Consider the following 15,686-nt stretch of genomic DNA (forward strand, 5'->3'; position numbering starts at 1 on the left):
AAGCAGATACGTCACAGTGACGTCGCAGCAATTGAAGCTTGTGACTTGCGAAATGAAGATAGGACCTGTTTGGACAAAACAACCCTCATTATTTAAGGATCTTGTGCTTAAATTGAACAGAAACCTCGACAGGCGGGACTACATCGCCCAAAACCGGCTGGATACTTCCACAGCCGCCGACATATAACTCATGAAAGTAAGTAGTTGGGGTTAGCATTTAATGTTAGCTGATATTTCCTCTAGCCACATTGTTTAGAAGTGTGTGCATTCAGGCCAGAACACTAAGGTTGCATTACTTACTGAATTAATTATAATAGTGATAGAAAAACACACATCGTAAATACTTGTCTGTTTTCATGGTAAAATGGCTGATAAAAGTCAGTGGATATTAAGTTTGCTTATAGAACGTGGTGGGGCAAGTTTCTCTGGAATAAACATCTGAAATGCATTTAGATTTTTTTGTTGTCAACATCAATGGAAAGCTATTTCATGTATATGTATTCATCATTTAAGTTTTAAAATCAAATTGAAGATACTGCGTGGATACCTTTATATATTGTCTTACATTTTATAGTAAACAACTGATTCATTTACTGAAAAGCCAGAGTACAAATACTTAATAATAAGAGTAATTATTTTCAGCCCTTATTGGCATGACATTCAATGTCTTTTATCATTGCTACTATATAAATTCATGTATTCTTTTAAAAAGATTTTACAATTATTATAATCTGTAAATGGCTTTCTGAAGCTAGGAATTACAGAATATCACACACATTTACTGTGTATGATTGGGCATGTGAAAAGTATACATAATTTAATTTGAAACAACTAATTGATTAATAAAAATAAGAAGGATAGACTCTGTAAGGAAACAAGTTGTTTATTGCAGCCCTAATTGTAATTTGCCAGACCTACAGTGGGGCAAAAAAGTATTTAGTCAGCCACCAATTGTGCAAGTTCTCCTATTTAAAAAGATGAGAGAGGCCTGTAATTTTTATCATAGGTATACCTCAACTATGAGAGACAAAATGAGAAAAAAAAATCCAGGAAATCACATTGTAGGATTTTTAATGAATTTATTTCAAATGATTGTGGAAAATAAGTATTTGGTCAATAACAAAAGTTCATCTCAATACTTTGTTATATACCCTTTGTTGGCAATGACAGAGGTCAAACGTTTTCTGTAAGTCTTCACAAGGTTTTCACACACTGTTGCTGGTATTTTGGCCCATTCCTCCATGCAGATCTCCTCTAAAGCAGTGATGTTTTGGGGCTGTCGCTGGGCAACACGGACTTTCAACTCCCTCCAAAGATTTTCTATGGGGTTGAGATCTGGAGACTGGCTAGGCCACTCCAGGACCTTGAAATGCTTCTTACGAAGCCACTCCTTTGTTGCCCTGGCGGTGTGTTTGGGATCATTGTCATGCTGAAAGACCCAGCCACGCTTCATCTTCAGTGCCCTTGCTGATGGAAGGAGGTTATCACTCAAAATCTCACGATACATGGCCCCATTCATTCTTTCCTTTACACGGATCAGTCGTCCTGGTCCCTTTGCAGAGAAACAGCCCCAAAGCATGATGTTTCCACCCCCCTGCTTCACAGTAGGTATGGTGTTCTTTAGATGCAACTCTGCATTCTTTCTCCTCCAAACACGACGAGTTGAGTTTTTACCAAAAAGTTCTATTTTGGTTTCATCTGACCATATGACATTCTCCCAATCCTCTTCTGGATCATCCAAATGCCCTCTAGCAAACTTCAGACGGGCCTGGACATGTACTGGCTTAAGCAGGGGGACACGTCTGGAACTGCAGGATTTAAGTCCCTGGCGGCGTAGTGTGTTACTGATGGTAGCCTCTGTTACTTTGGTCCCAGCTCTCTGCAGGTCATTCACTAGGTCCCCCCGTGTGGCTCTGGGGTTTTTGCTCACCGTTCTTGTGATCATTTTGACCCCACGGGGTGAGATCTTGCGTGGAGCCCCAGATCGAGGGAGATTAGCAGTGGTCTTGTATGTCTTCCATTTTCTAATAATTGCTCCCACAGTTGATTTCTTCACACCAAGCTGCTTACCTATTGCAGATTCAGTTTTCCCAGCCTGGTGCAGGTCTACAATTTTGTCTCTGGTCTCCTTTGACAGCTCTTTGGTCTTGGCCATAGTGGAGTTTGGAGTATGACTGTTTGAGGTTGTGGACAGGTGTCTTTTATACTGATAACGAGTTCAAAAAGGTGCCGTTAATACAGGTAACGAGTGGAGGACAGAGGAGCCTCTTAAAGAAGAAGTTACAGGTCTGTGAGAGCCAGAAATCTTGCTTGTTTGTAGGTGACCAAATACTTATTTTACCGAGGAATTTACCAATTAATTCATTAAAAATCCTACAATGTGATTTCCTGGATTTTTTTTTCTCATTCTGTCTCTCATAGTTGAAGTATACCTATGATGAAAATTACAGGCCTCTCTCATCTTTTTAAATGGGAGAACTTGCACAATTGGTGTCTGACTAAATACTTTTTTGCCCCACTGTAACTGGTGATGGCTGAGTAAGTCTGGCATTATATTAAAGGAATGTTGGTGTACCAGCTGTACAGTATCTGTTGATAAGCTAATAATAGAGAGCGGAAATACAGAAGTCAAACTTAAGAAACTACTCTTCATTAAACACCTTGAAAAAGAGTCTAACCCCTAAATGCTAAAGGGACATGCCTGCTACAGTGACTCAGTGGATTCTGCTGACCAGCTTCTCTTTTGCAAGATGAGTCATCAGCTCATGACAGTAACACTATAGAAGACGTAGCACAGTTTGATATTTGAATTGAATTCCCTCATCATTGATTTCCCCTCTCATTGCAGTGCTGCACTCGGTAGGATGATAAACAATCAAGAAGAAGATGTAAGTAACCTCCCTTCCCTCTTTTTCTGCATATAATCTTAATAATGGTCTAATGTGACTTATCTTGTTGATATTAAATCTAAAACTCTCCTTTTTCTTAAAAATTCCACTTAACAAATGTCAAAGGAAAATATGTCCTTCTATGTGTTTAAAGACTTGAGATGCTTCACTTCTTTGGAGAGGTTTTATTGGTCAGGCCCACACTCTTATGTTCTGTAGATATCAATCTTTTGGTTTAACGACGGTGCAGCAAAATACACAGACACTACAGTTTTTATTTAAACTTGTGACTCTTTTTGTCCTTTTTAGGAGTTTGTTGCAGTGCGGGTCCAAGATCCCCGCGTGCAGAATGAAGGCTCCTGGAATTCATTCGTGGATTACAAAATATTCCTACATGTAAGTAATAGCCATTAAATTACAATATGTCTCGTCAGCGTCCATGTGAATAGTTCCTGCCATTCTTTCTTTTTATCTAAATAAAAATGTAATATTTATGTACTGTTTATTTTGGATTAAAAAAATATAGAGGCAATACATATTTTTTTAGGAAAACAACAATCAGAATAATCAACAACTTATTTATGAGCTAGGAATAATCTAGATTTAGTTTTCCAAAAAATAATAATTTGAATTACATTTAGTGGGCTTTGTTGTTGAAATGTGCATCAGTAATAAACTGGCCTCATCCTAAATTAAGACGCATTATGATATTTGGAAAGCTCACACAAGAACTTGTAGTCTTATAGATAACCTACAAACTGAATTTCTATTAGGCCTATCTCAAACTAAACCATGATTTTGAATGCAATAGGAACCAAAAGCCTGAAGCTTGAAATACCAAAAACTTGTGGGAACATATTGAATTTGGGCTTAACCTAACTCCAATCTTTGAAAGCACTGAGTCTGCAGCAGCATGGATTCCTTACATGTTTTTGGACCGGAGTTGATGTTGTTGTCAGGGCAGCCGCCTGTGTGGAGTAGTGCTGTGTCAGCAGTAAGGCTTCATTCCCAAACGGATGTGCTGTGTGGGTGTTGACTCATGAAATTGGCTAAGATCATGCGACCTCCTTTTGGTTGTCACTACAAACTATTGTTTTTTGTACGGGTAAATGTGACAGCGAGGCCACAAAAAAAGTGTGCACAAAGTTAAAGTTAACATCTAGAAATGTCATAGCTTTACTCCACAAGGCACTATTTATTTTTATCGCACATTTACTCATTGAGCAGCCCTTTCTGCATCCAACAATACAATTCAATATCAGTTATCCTGCAGATTATCTTCTGAAAAAACAGATGAATTTTTTTGTCAATAAAATGTCCAAAAACAGAGAAAAATACATGTTTGAGTTTCCCACAGACAAGGACGTAACTTCTTGTTTTGACGTAACCACAGTCTGTAACCCAAAGATATTTAGTTTACGATCATGTGCGAAAAAGACAAGCATCAAATACTCACATTTGAAATACTGGAACAAGCAAATGTTTGTTATTTCTGTCAAATATAGTTGCAGTAGTTGCAGAATAAAATGAATTGATCAAACAGGGGAGGAAGGGATGTTTCTGAGGACATTTACCCTTTTAATGGAGTTTGATTTAATGACAAAGAACTTAACCAATGCTGCTCATAATTGATTATGGTCTGTCAGACGGAGCTTGTTATGCAAACATCAGTTGACTGTGTCACACGCTACTGGAACAAAACTGACCTATGATAACGTTTTAGTTCTGCTATACCTCAGCAGGAGTTGGGTCTCTACTTACAACATTAGTATTTGTAAGTGGAGTAGCAGTAGTTTACAGTGAATAATAATTGAGTTTTGTTGACTGTAATATATATCTTTTAAATTTGCAGACCAACAGCAAGGCCTTCACAGCCAAGACATCCTGCGTGCGTCGGCGCTACAGTGAGTTTGCCTGGCTCAAGAAGAAACTTCAGAAGAACACGGGTTTGGTGTAAGTTGCTGTGAAGAGTGAGAGTCCTGTTTAACTATAGAGTGCTGCAGGATGAGTGCTATAACCAGAGAATTGAGTCAGCATTTTTACACTTTTGGTTCTCCTATCCCGCTTAGCCAATGGGTTTTTTGGATAGGTTTTTGATTAAATGTGTAAAAACAATGTCTCACAAGCTCAAAAGATTTGACCATTGTGTCTTCTACTCTGTAGCCAGCCTTCACAACCAGTGTTTTACTCATGATCTTTCAGAGGAAAGGCAAGTTTATTTGAAAGGCTTTCGTTATAGAGATGAGCGTGAAATCCAATTACAATTGGTGAGTTTAGGGGTAGTGACGCTGAAGTCAGGCGACCCTGTTGTAAATAGTTTATTTGTTTTGCTTCAAAATTATAAAGAGGATCATTTGTGAATATTATCTTGCAATGAAGAAGTCTAATTGGCTTTTTGTCGAGGGAACCAGGGCCATGCTAACTTCCAAGTTAAGATGTCATCCCTGCTGCACTCCTAAATTAAATGTCTTTTATTATGACATTGTGGTAAAAAAGAAACAACAGAACCCAATTTTTGTGAAGTATCAACATTGCACTTCCGTACCATACTTACTGAAGTGAAGGTGCTATAATCTACAAACAGGGGTGTCTGTTTTCTTCCTTGCAGGCCAGTCCCAGACCTTCCAGCTAAGTCCTTCTTCTCCTTTATTAATGAGGACTTCCTGGAGAGGAGGAGGAAAGGTCTTCAGGCCTTCTTAGACAGGTCAGTTCTTGAAGTATTCTTTGATAAAACATTTGATCTGCTGTAATATAAATTACTATTTTGTTATGCAATCTACGATATATATATATATATAACAATGACCTTTTGTCTTGGCAGTGTGGTGAACATGACGGTGTGTCTGTCTGACAGCCAGCTCCACCTCTTCTTGCAGACTCAGCTTCCAGTAGGTCACATCCAGGACTGCGTGCAGGGCCACACTCCCTACTCTGTGACGGACGCCATCCTCACCTATGCCTCATCCAATCGGGGCTATGCTCAGGCTCAGGAGGACGATCCCATCAAGGAGTCAAGTCTGACCGTTTCATACGAGTCCATGGAGAGGTATGATTTAGCCTTAATGTTGAAATAACCTTTTTGCATTTGCATTGTCCCTTCTGTTTGATTAAGATTATTCATTATTTATGTGTTTGTGCCATTGCAAGGCCCAATAGACAGTGCTATACAACAAGTAATAATAACACACTATGCAAAGTTTAAAAACATAAATTCCAGTTCAAATGAGCAAAATAGGGTGGAAAAGTTAGTCTAAACATATTGCTTAATGTAGGTCTTTACACCAGGCTGGATGTCGTTTTTTCATGTATTTAAATTAAAGAGATAGTTTGAGACTTTTGCTGAGAGTTTGATGGAATATTGATCCCACTCTTTTATCTCTATGGTTAATATGTAGCAAGTTAGCGCAGTTCTGTACGAGGGGGAGCAGCCATTCTGGCTTTGTCAAAAGATTATGAAATCTACGTGTGGCCCCTTGCCTGGCCTTTAAAGAGTCCAGCACATAACCCCCCCGTACAACTTTAGAGGTGCAGCTCAGCAGATTTGGGTACTGTAGGAAGGAGCCAGGCTAGCTGTTACCATCATACCGTCATAGTGCTAAGCTAAGCTTTCTGGCTACTGACAGTAGTTATGTAGGGATGCACCGATTGCAAAAATGTCGGCCGATGCCGATACCGATGTTAAGAATAACATTTTTGCCGATGGCCGATGTTTCACTATGTAAACTGTAATGGTAGCACAATGCAGACTACGGCAGCCGATCCCTTTAAGAGAGAGTGGGGGATACGTGCGTGCATGTGTAAGCGCGAGAGAGAGGTTGAGCGAGCCATAGTACGTTTCTGGAAGTTAACCGGAGTAGCAGCAAGTATAACAAAGTCACAAATATATACAACGGCCTCCCAAGAACACTGAAGGATGGATTTAATTTACCGATCTTCGGGACACCCGCTACACGGGGCAGAAGTCCTGCAGCGTGCAGCAGCTCTCACAGAGGAGAGGAGACGCCCCCCCCGAAAGACTTTAGAGTTACGGGAGACCTACAGTCACTGTTCCAATCCTTTAAAATTATGCCCTGACTTCAGATTTGGTCCGTCAGATTTAAAAACAGCGACGCTAATGCGACTTCTCCCGGTCACGTAGCAAAACATAAACATCGGCGACTGCCATCGGTGATGTCTCCGTATTTTACCGATGTGCCGATGGTGGTAAATAGGACTAACATCGGCCGATGCCGATGTCTCACCGGTGTATCGGTGCATCCCTAGTTCTATGTTTAACATACATAGTTCTTGACTACTCTAGTCAATAACATAAATAAATGTATTTCCCAAAATGTCAAGTTTTTTTAGTTTTACTTACTTTTATAAATATCATTTGTGAAACGATTTTGACCTTTTTTTAGCACAGGGAACTGATTTAATTATTACGTTTTGTTCCCAAATTAGCCAAAATTGTGTTGAGAAGCTGTCAACCAAATGCTTACCATATTCCCAGTAAAGATAGTTACAAATCTGGCTTTAGTGGGACTTGTGGCAGAGTTAAAAAAAATGGTGGGTTGTTGTGTTGGAACTACTATTCTTAACAATTCCTGTTCTGTTTGAATTGTAATTCAGACAATGTTTTTCTCCGTCCCGCTTCACAGCCCAGTTCCTCATCAACCTTGCCTAAAACTTAAAGAGACCTTCAGTCCAGAGCTTTTGTCCTGTATTGACTCTGACCCTCAAGAATGTGAACTGGAGAGCCATGATAAGGACACAGTTGAGTTCCTGCACAAGGAAAACTCCTCAGTGATGGTTCTCCAGGGGAACAACCATCTTGAGGCAGTTGTTGAGGACTGTGGCCCGACAGAGGCAACCTTTTATCTGGGTGAAAGCCAGGATGTTCCTGAGAGTCTCAGCCTTGAAGAACAGATTCAGCAGAGGAGCTGTCAGATACAGACACCTGTGGAGGTGCACTCGCCCATGAGCAGTGACTTTGAGGCGAAATGTGTGGTGGACGGCTTGTTTGAGGAGTGTTCCGTAAGAGAGGAGAGCAATAAAATGTTGGATATAGAAGATATGACTGTTCCTCATCCAGACACAGAGGAGAAGACTGTTCCTCATCCAGACACAGAGGAGAAGGCTGTTCCTCACTTAGACACAGAGGAGAAGACTGTTCCTCACCTAAACACAGAGGAGAAGACTGTTCCTCATCCAGACACAGAGGAGAAGGCTGTTCCTCATCCAGACACAGAGGAGAAGGCTGTTCCTCATCCAGACACAGAGGAGAAGACTGTTCCTCATCCAGACACAGAGGAGAAGGCTGTTCCTCATCCAGACACAGAGGAGAAGACTGTTCCTCACTTAGACACAGAGGAGAAGACTGTTCCTCACTTAGACACAGAGGAGAAGACTGTTCCTCACCTAAACACAGAGGAGAAGACTGTTCCTCACCTAGACACAGAGGAGAAGACTGTTCCTCACCTAGACACAGAGGAAAAGACTGTTCCTCACCTAGACACAGAGGAGAAGACTGTTCCTCACCTAGACACAGAGGAGAAGACTGTTCCTCACCTAGACACTGAGGAAAAGACTGTTCCTCACCTAGACACAGAGGAAAAGACTGTTCCTCACCTAGACACAGAGGAAAAGACTGTTCCTCACCTAGACACAGAGGAGAAGACTGTTCCTCACCTAGACACAGAGGAAAAGACTGTTCCTCACCTAGAGACAGAGGAGAAGGCTGTTCCCCATCCAGGCACAGAGGAGAAGACTGTTCCTCACCTAGACACAGAGGAAAAGACTGTTCCTCACCTAGACACAGAGGAGAAGACTGTTCCTCACCTAGACACAGAGGAAAAGACTGTTCCTCACCTAGACACAGAGGAAAGACTGTTCCTCACCTAGACACAGAGGAGAAGACTGTTCCTCACCTAGACACAGAGGAGAAGGCTGTTCCTCACCTAGAGACAGAGGAGAAGGCTGTTCCTCATCCAGGCACAGAGGAGGAGGCTATTCCTCATCCGGACACAGAGGAAAAGGCTGAACAGTGTGAAAGTTCTGTGGAGGCAAATATGGAAAAGGTCAACTTCGATTTTAAGGACAGTGACTTAAAGGAACCTCTTATAGATAGCGACACAATATCTCAGAGGAGGTTCTTGAAGTCTGCTTTGAGAAAAGTGTTTTAGAAAATCCTGTCACCTCTGAAATTAATGGTCTTGAACACATTGATACTACTGAGGTTCCTGTTGAAGATGCCAGCTGTCTGGAGGAGTTTAAGAGCACAGGAAAGGAAATGAGCGATGAATCTGAGAGGAAAGATGAGACACCATATATGTCAGAAATCCATGAAGAGACTGACAATTTGCACTCAGAGGTGGAAGGCAGCGGCGATGACATTCTTCAACACATGGACCAAGTTGAACAGGAAGTAGATCAGGTAAGGACCAAAGATGACAGCGACGAGGACAGCCATTCATCTTCCAATGAAAGCATTGTCAAGGTCAGCGATGAAGAGAGCATCTGTGACGAGGCAGAGGAACTGATCCAGTCTGCAAACGGACACATGGACACTCCTCATGAGGAGGTCGCTCACTGGGCAGAAGAAGTGCAGACCCCCAGGAAAAACATTTTGGACCTACACATGAATGGATGCATTGCAGAAAAAGACGACATTTTTGCCCATGAGGAAGACGACTTGCAATACATTACCGACATTAGTGACTTGCATAAATCTCTGGACTTGATCTCAGGTGTTACAGGTGGAGATTTGACAGAAAATTGTGACTTCAGTATCTTAGAAACAAGCTGCACGCCTGAGCTAGCTGATAGTAGAAGTACGGAGCAGGAAAACTTGCCTGTGCTGTCTTTGGACGCCTCAGAGGAGAATCATGAGGTAGAGGTGTTTAAGTCAAATGGCTAAATGGTGTCACATGCCTGGGCTTCACCCTTCAGAGGCTGAAAACAAAAGATTGTGAAAGCTCTCTTCTGCCACTTGATCACACTCAAAAACAAGGTACTTTAAAAATACTGCTCATTATAAACCGTCTTCATATGATGCTGCATTAGGGCCATTGTGTGTTAAAATATCAAATAATTAAGAGCCGGAACAGGTGGTTAGTAATAAGAGAAACATTTCTCAAAAGTGAACCAAAAACACGCGGAATATGGTGATTCCAGGCTAAAATAACAAGTCATTATTTTTGATTTGGCCATCTACTGCAGGCGTCATACACTTGATGTTAATTCAACCTTGCAAAGTGAATCGATGTGACAAGTTTTTTTTCTCATTAATGTGACTTTATTCCATGTGGCTTTATAATTGCAATCTACAATGGCCCTTATGCGCTGTAGTATCTTCACAATGTAGATGGTCCAGTCTGTCACACAAATAGCAAGTCTAACTAACTAGTGATTTCTTTCCTTTTGAATTATGTATATTTAATTTTAAAGTACACCTTCATTTACACTCAGGTAAACATAATATTGGCGCTGTTTTTCTCCTCTGGTTGGATGTTCATCTGCTTTTTGGGAACACCAGAGGATGCTCAAGTTCACAAACTACATATGAGGGTGATTTTCTTTTTAAAATCCATAAATTTAGTACCAAGGCTACTGTGTGAACATAAAATGTTAATAGAAAAAAGGTTAATTTTATCTTAATTAGCTTGCTATATAATTACATCATGTTTCTAGTGGAAAAAATTGTGCTTGAAATACACACTCTACACTCTACAACACCCCTTTATAGGCTGTAATGTATTCTGCTGTACATACTGAGGGTCAAGAGATACCATCCTTTTGAATAAAAATCTAAATTTACAGTCAAAAATACTTCCTGTAGTCAAGTTTACTTCCTATAAAACCCATTTCTGTTTGTTTCCTCACGTATCTGTAGTGGAGAGACGGAAAGAAAAAGAGGAAATTCAAAACAACTTTATCCACCTTACCTGTTGTAAGGCTGCTGAAGCATCAATATAACGGTAGTTAAAATGTTATCCCTTCACGGCCAGTTTGGACAGGAGAAAAATGAAATCCCTAAAAAGCGGATTGAATCTGCCATTACAGTCACTGAGAATCATACACAGCTCTCATTTAAATGTGAAAAACAATCACTTTATATTTTAAGTCAACAACTGTCCCCTATTGAATCCTGATAAACATACGTTTTGAAGTCCAGGCCGGCTGCTCGAAAACAATCCTGTTAAAATCGGCATGTCCTGTTTATAATCCAAAGTGTCACTAATTCTGGCTGTGTGTACAAATGACAGACACACTGTATGGGAGTCAACATTAAATCAGATCAGTAGCATGTTAGAATTGAGGCCAGGCTAGTAATAGTTTACCCTTATGGCGCACATTGCTCTTACAAATGATGTTTTATAGATATTTATTAGGAGAGCTAAAATTAAAACCTTTTAGCGTATCAATGCACACATGAATATTTGGTTTTGTTATTGAATTTTAAACGTGTTGTTATAAATAAATGATCAGAATTATAATTGGAACTCCGGTGCAATAGTCACCGACACCTTGACCGTTGTAGATTTTCATAATGTTTATTCTTGTAATTTCTGTAAGATTGTCTGCTCTTTTACTGAATTTTTGTTAATGTTAAAAACTCACTACAGATACATTCACTAAGCTTTTTCATTTTCAGTTTGTTTAATCGCAGCATACATTCTAAAGTATGGATGTGTATTTTCCACGTTGTTGTCACACACTGCTGCTGCTTCTGGTTTAAGTGAATTCCGTTGCATTTGTTTAAAAGGGACCTAGAGTTGTTTGTGTTGTTGCACAGAGAATAAAGCACCTCACACATCCTTTGTTGTCTAGTAGGTGGATAGTAGATTACCGGTTTTATTTTGTCTTCTACAATGTCACTGACTGCAGGTATTATTTTTCAAAAGCTGCTTTTAAGAATTTAGTTTTTTTAAAGAATGATTGCCCTATGCAGGAGAACTATTTTACAACATGGATCTACAAGGGCCACTATGAAACCCTGAGTGAATGTGTCCATGTTTATCTAATTTTATTTCAAATAAATAGTTTTTCTTCTTAACTGTGTTGAATGTGACTCTTTATTTCTGTGGTTTAATATTACTGATTTTACATGTTTTACAAAACACCTCTTATGGTTTTAAGACAAGATATTGGTGCAATCCTGCTCCCTAGTGGCTAGAAAGGAAACAGTTGAATAACCCACAGACTTCACTGAAGAATTCACACACAAGAAGGAAAGGCTTATAATATTGTTGGGTATTTTTGTGTAAAATGTATTTCAAAATGTTTTTCATATTGTACATCACATCTGCTTATATGTTTTAATGTCTATCAGAAAAATGAGAAACAAATCTGCACAGTTCTTAATTTAAGTAATTGATTAGATAACAATAAATAATACATAAAAAAAATAGGACTGCATCTAACAATTATTTTAATGTATTATGTTGATTTACGATCGTGATAAATAACTGGTTAGTATATGAAAAAAAATCCCCATTAAAATAGCCCAATGATGGCTTCAAATGACTTCTTTGCCAAACCGGCGGTCAAAAACACTAAAGTATTTAAAAGTGTAAATGATATAAATCAAAGTAAACAGGCATATCATTACATTTTAGGAGCATTTGTTGATAAATGACAAACAACAAATCAATTATAACCATATATCTTCTTTTCATTATTCATTATTCTTTTAGTTATTTTTCTGATTAATCATTTAATGCATCTGTGAAAAACCCCAATCTAACACAGCCCAAAAATACAAATGCATTACATTTATAATTATATAAAACAAATTTGAAAAGCTTTTCCTGATAAATTACTTAATTCATTGACAAAATGATTGATCAACTAATTGTTTTAGCTTGTACAGGTGTGACAGGAATAAGTACTACGGCAGCACATCCACATGATATAACTTAGTCTTATGAGAGAAAATACTTTTCCAATAAAAATAGATTATTTGAAGGGGCTGTCTTTGAGATTCATGGCCAGCGTCAGTAACAGTGCTGTAAAATAAAACAAATAAACACACCATCAGAGAAACAGGCATTAATAATTCAGTATTCTTCTTAAGCTGTGCCTATCTAACAGTATTAGGGAATCATTTTCTAAAATAGGACAACGGTGTTGTAATCATGCTTTTGTTGCACATATTTATTCACACCCATTGCCCCATTAAGATTGCTTCACGTAGTACTTCTTCCAGCCAGCAGATGCCATAAATGGCAGGTCAACGACTGAATATACCTCAATGGCAATCTCGATGAGTACCAGGGGGACCGTTTCTGTGTATTAGGCCACAGTAATGGTCCATAATGCTGATGATAAGAGAGTGCCTCGGTACCTGTTGGAGCTCAGAGGATGTAGGCAGGGTGCAGGAAGTCCTTGGGGACGATCCCCACAGCGCCGTTCAGCTCGCCAACCCACCAGCCGTGAATATTGTACTCCTGGACCCAACAAAAGCAATAAAAACAAACCATAAGTCTCCTCAGGGGCTCAAGGACAAGTAAACAAAGCAGGATTTAGCACCAATCTCACATTTTTATTTGATGCGAGTGAAGCGTTTGTGTCATCTTATTAACATTAGAACAACCATTCAAAAGATTTGGACTCCACTTAAATGTCGCCCAGGACCGCACAGTGGATACAAAAATAATAATGTTAAAATTGTATTATCTCAACTTCGGCAAAGGAAATCCAAGAAAGCCTTGATTCCACCAAAGAACAACCATGCACATTATTCTAATAAGCACTGCCGGTGTATTAGCCTGAGGGTTTTAATAAAAAAATGGGAGAGAAAGGTAAACAAGACTATTGAGACAGCATGTATCTAAAATAAAACTGCTATTTTTTTAACTGCTAAAAAACAATAACGACAGCCGGCCCGTTTTCCCAGACTAATTATACAAGACTTTAATCTGCACAGTAGTTAAAGAAAAAGAGGGAACTGGAGTGTTCCATTTACAAATAGAAAAACTAAGAATTAATGCTTTGTAACATTAAAAAGATGATTTAACAATAATATTGAATCAAAGTTGTTCAATTATTTTCATTTCTCTAAAAGTTGAATACCTTTAGGCCATAAAATGAAACAAGCAGCTTTGCAAATCATTTTAGATTTATTTTTAACTCCTGGTGTGCATTTGCAATAAACTTGGATATGTTATAGTATAAAGGACAGGGGCATAGAACAACAAAGCGTTTATTTTATGACTAAATTCAGAAATTAAAACAAAATGATTTCTTGTCATTAAAAAAACACTGCTACCTCCCTTTGTTTGCGTAGTGAAGAAACCAACAAAAGCTCCTGCTATGTATCCTACAAGATATTAAAAAGACAGTGAACTGAGAAAAATCAGACCTTAAAAATAAAAGGCCTTCTTTTAAATAGAGGCTTTATATACGTTCTAATTACTGTTTGCTTACTAAGGTGCTTTTTACAATTTACACCTGTATTTTGAAAGTTTCTAAATACATTTTATTGTATTGGGGTTGGATTGTGACATTTATTCCATGTTTAAAAAATTGTCTACTCACCTAATAATACAAAAGTAATTGCTTATTAGGTAAATAAAAAATCAATACATTGTTGGTAGGATGTAAATATTCTTTCTAGGGCCCATAATCATTTTTAAAAGCAGATATTTTACAGGTATTTCCTATAGCTTCCATCGCTCTGCATCCAAAATCATTATTTCCGCTCTTACCTACTGTAAAACTGGAATAACAAAATCTTTCATTCATTATTACATTTTAGGAACTTGAGTCTCATTAAGAACCTCATGATCATCTGGGCTCTAACTAGATGTACTGGATCAATATTTGTCCAGCGAGCAGAGGGGCGTAGGAGCCCAGCAGTCGCAGCAGAGGAGGCACCAGCCGGCCCTCATTTTCCTGCCCTGATGGAACGAGGAGCGTGGCCACTCATCTCTCCTCTGTTCTCCAGCAGATTGAAAATGGCTGCGTGAACAGTTTGTCTCGGCACTGAGGAGCAGATGAAACACTCAGCTACACACACACACACAACGTGCGTGCGAGCAGACACATGTAACGTATAAAGTTTTACACGTCTGAAATTAGAATCAGACTTTTCTTCCTGCTCTAACAGGCTCTAGCTGTGAAAACACACACATACTTTGACGTGATGAACGACATTTTGTCAAAGGTTCAGCCCATCATCCCGACCTGCCACCTCCCTCCGTCCAGAGGAATGAGGCCTGCAGCTAATGAGAGGTGTTTGGACAGCAACGACAAATGGATTGCTTAGAAAGTAATAAACCAAAAGACTCAAGTGTTCTTACGGCACAAACAGGAACCCGCAATAAGCAGATTGTCCATCCAGGCCTCATTGTTTTCCCCTACGAGCTTCGCTGACAGCTCACACTGGGATGCTCCAGTGTGCTTGGCACTCTGACAAACTCTGACTGACTGTGTTGGGCTCATAAAGCAGGGGAAAGTTAAGTCCGAAATGGTCTTTTTATGCTCCCCAAAAGACTGTAGAGGGAAAAGCCCAGTTGCGGAAAGCTGGCTCTGGTTCCAATTCTGGATAACGTGAAGAGAGGAGGAGGAAGGGGGGGACAGACGGACGGGAAGGGGGGCTTAGGAGAGAGGGAGCGAAACAGTTTTTCTCTCCCTTGGGGGCGTAGCAGCACTATTCCACCAACCATAGTGACAGAGAGTTTTATTTATCTCCGTGGCCCATCTGTGCAGTCGGTCTCAAATTCTCCCTGAGAAAGGTCTTTTGGATTATCAGCGCCGCCATTTTAATACAACTGCTACATCACAGAGTGGGTGCCAATGGCGGTGGAAGTCTGT

General features: G+C 39.5%; 3 protein-coding genes across 4 annotated transcripts in view; 2 read left to right on the plus strand and 1 right to left on the minus strand.

The window, feature by feature from the left end:
* The first annotated feature begins 12 nt into the window (after positions 1-12).
* Positions 13-11,925, plus strand: snx11 (sorting nexin 11). Its single transcript, XM_063892930.1, has 8 exons — positions 13-196; positions 2,849-2,888; positions 3,198-3,284; positions 4,741-4,841; positions 5,497-5,592; positions 5,710-5,934; positions 7,529-8,708; positions 8,768-11,925. Exons 2-8 carry the CDS (start codon positions 2,865-2,867, stop codon positions 9,050-9,052), a joined length of 1,998 nt encoding a protein of 665 aa, XP_063749000.1. The 5' UTR covers positions 13-196; positions 2,849-2,864; the 3' UTR covers positions 9,053-11,925.
* Positions 9,050-11,925, plus strand: LOC134870647 (uncharacterized). The gene has a single exon (XM_063892939.1). It carries the CDS (start codon positions 9,160-9,162, stop codon positions 9,784-9,786), a length of 627 nt encoding a protein of 208 aa, XP_063749009.1. The 5' UTR covers positions 9,050-9,159; the 3' UTR covers positions 9,787-11,925.
* Positions 11,926-12,123: 198 nt separating this feature from the next.
* skap1 (src kinase associated phosphoprotein 1) overlaps positions 12,124-15,686 on the minus strand; it is a 31,984-nt gene continuing 28,421 nt past the window's right edge. For both annotated transcript variants that reach the window (XM_063892933.1, XM_063892932.1), the window contains exons 12-13: positions 13,216-13,318; positions 12,124-12,877 (exon numbers count right to left, since the gene is read on the minus strand). In XM_063892933.1, coding sequence (XP_063749003.1) covers positions 13,226-13,318 — 93 coding nt within the window. In that variant the 3' untranslated portion in view covers positions 12,124-12,877; positions 13,216-13,225. The remainder of the gene's footprint in view (positions 12,878-13,215; positions 13,319-15,686) is intronic.

The sequence above is a fragment of the Eleginops maclovinus genome, chromosome 10, assembly GCF_036324505.1.
Source record: "Eleginops maclovinus isolate JMC-PN-2008 ecotype Puerto Natales chromosome 10, JC_Emac_rtc_rv5, whole genome shotgun sequence".
In the NCBI taxonomy this organism is placed as follows: Eukaryota; Metazoa; Chordata; class Actinopteri; order Perciformes; family Eleginopidae; genus Eleginops; species Eleginops maclovinus.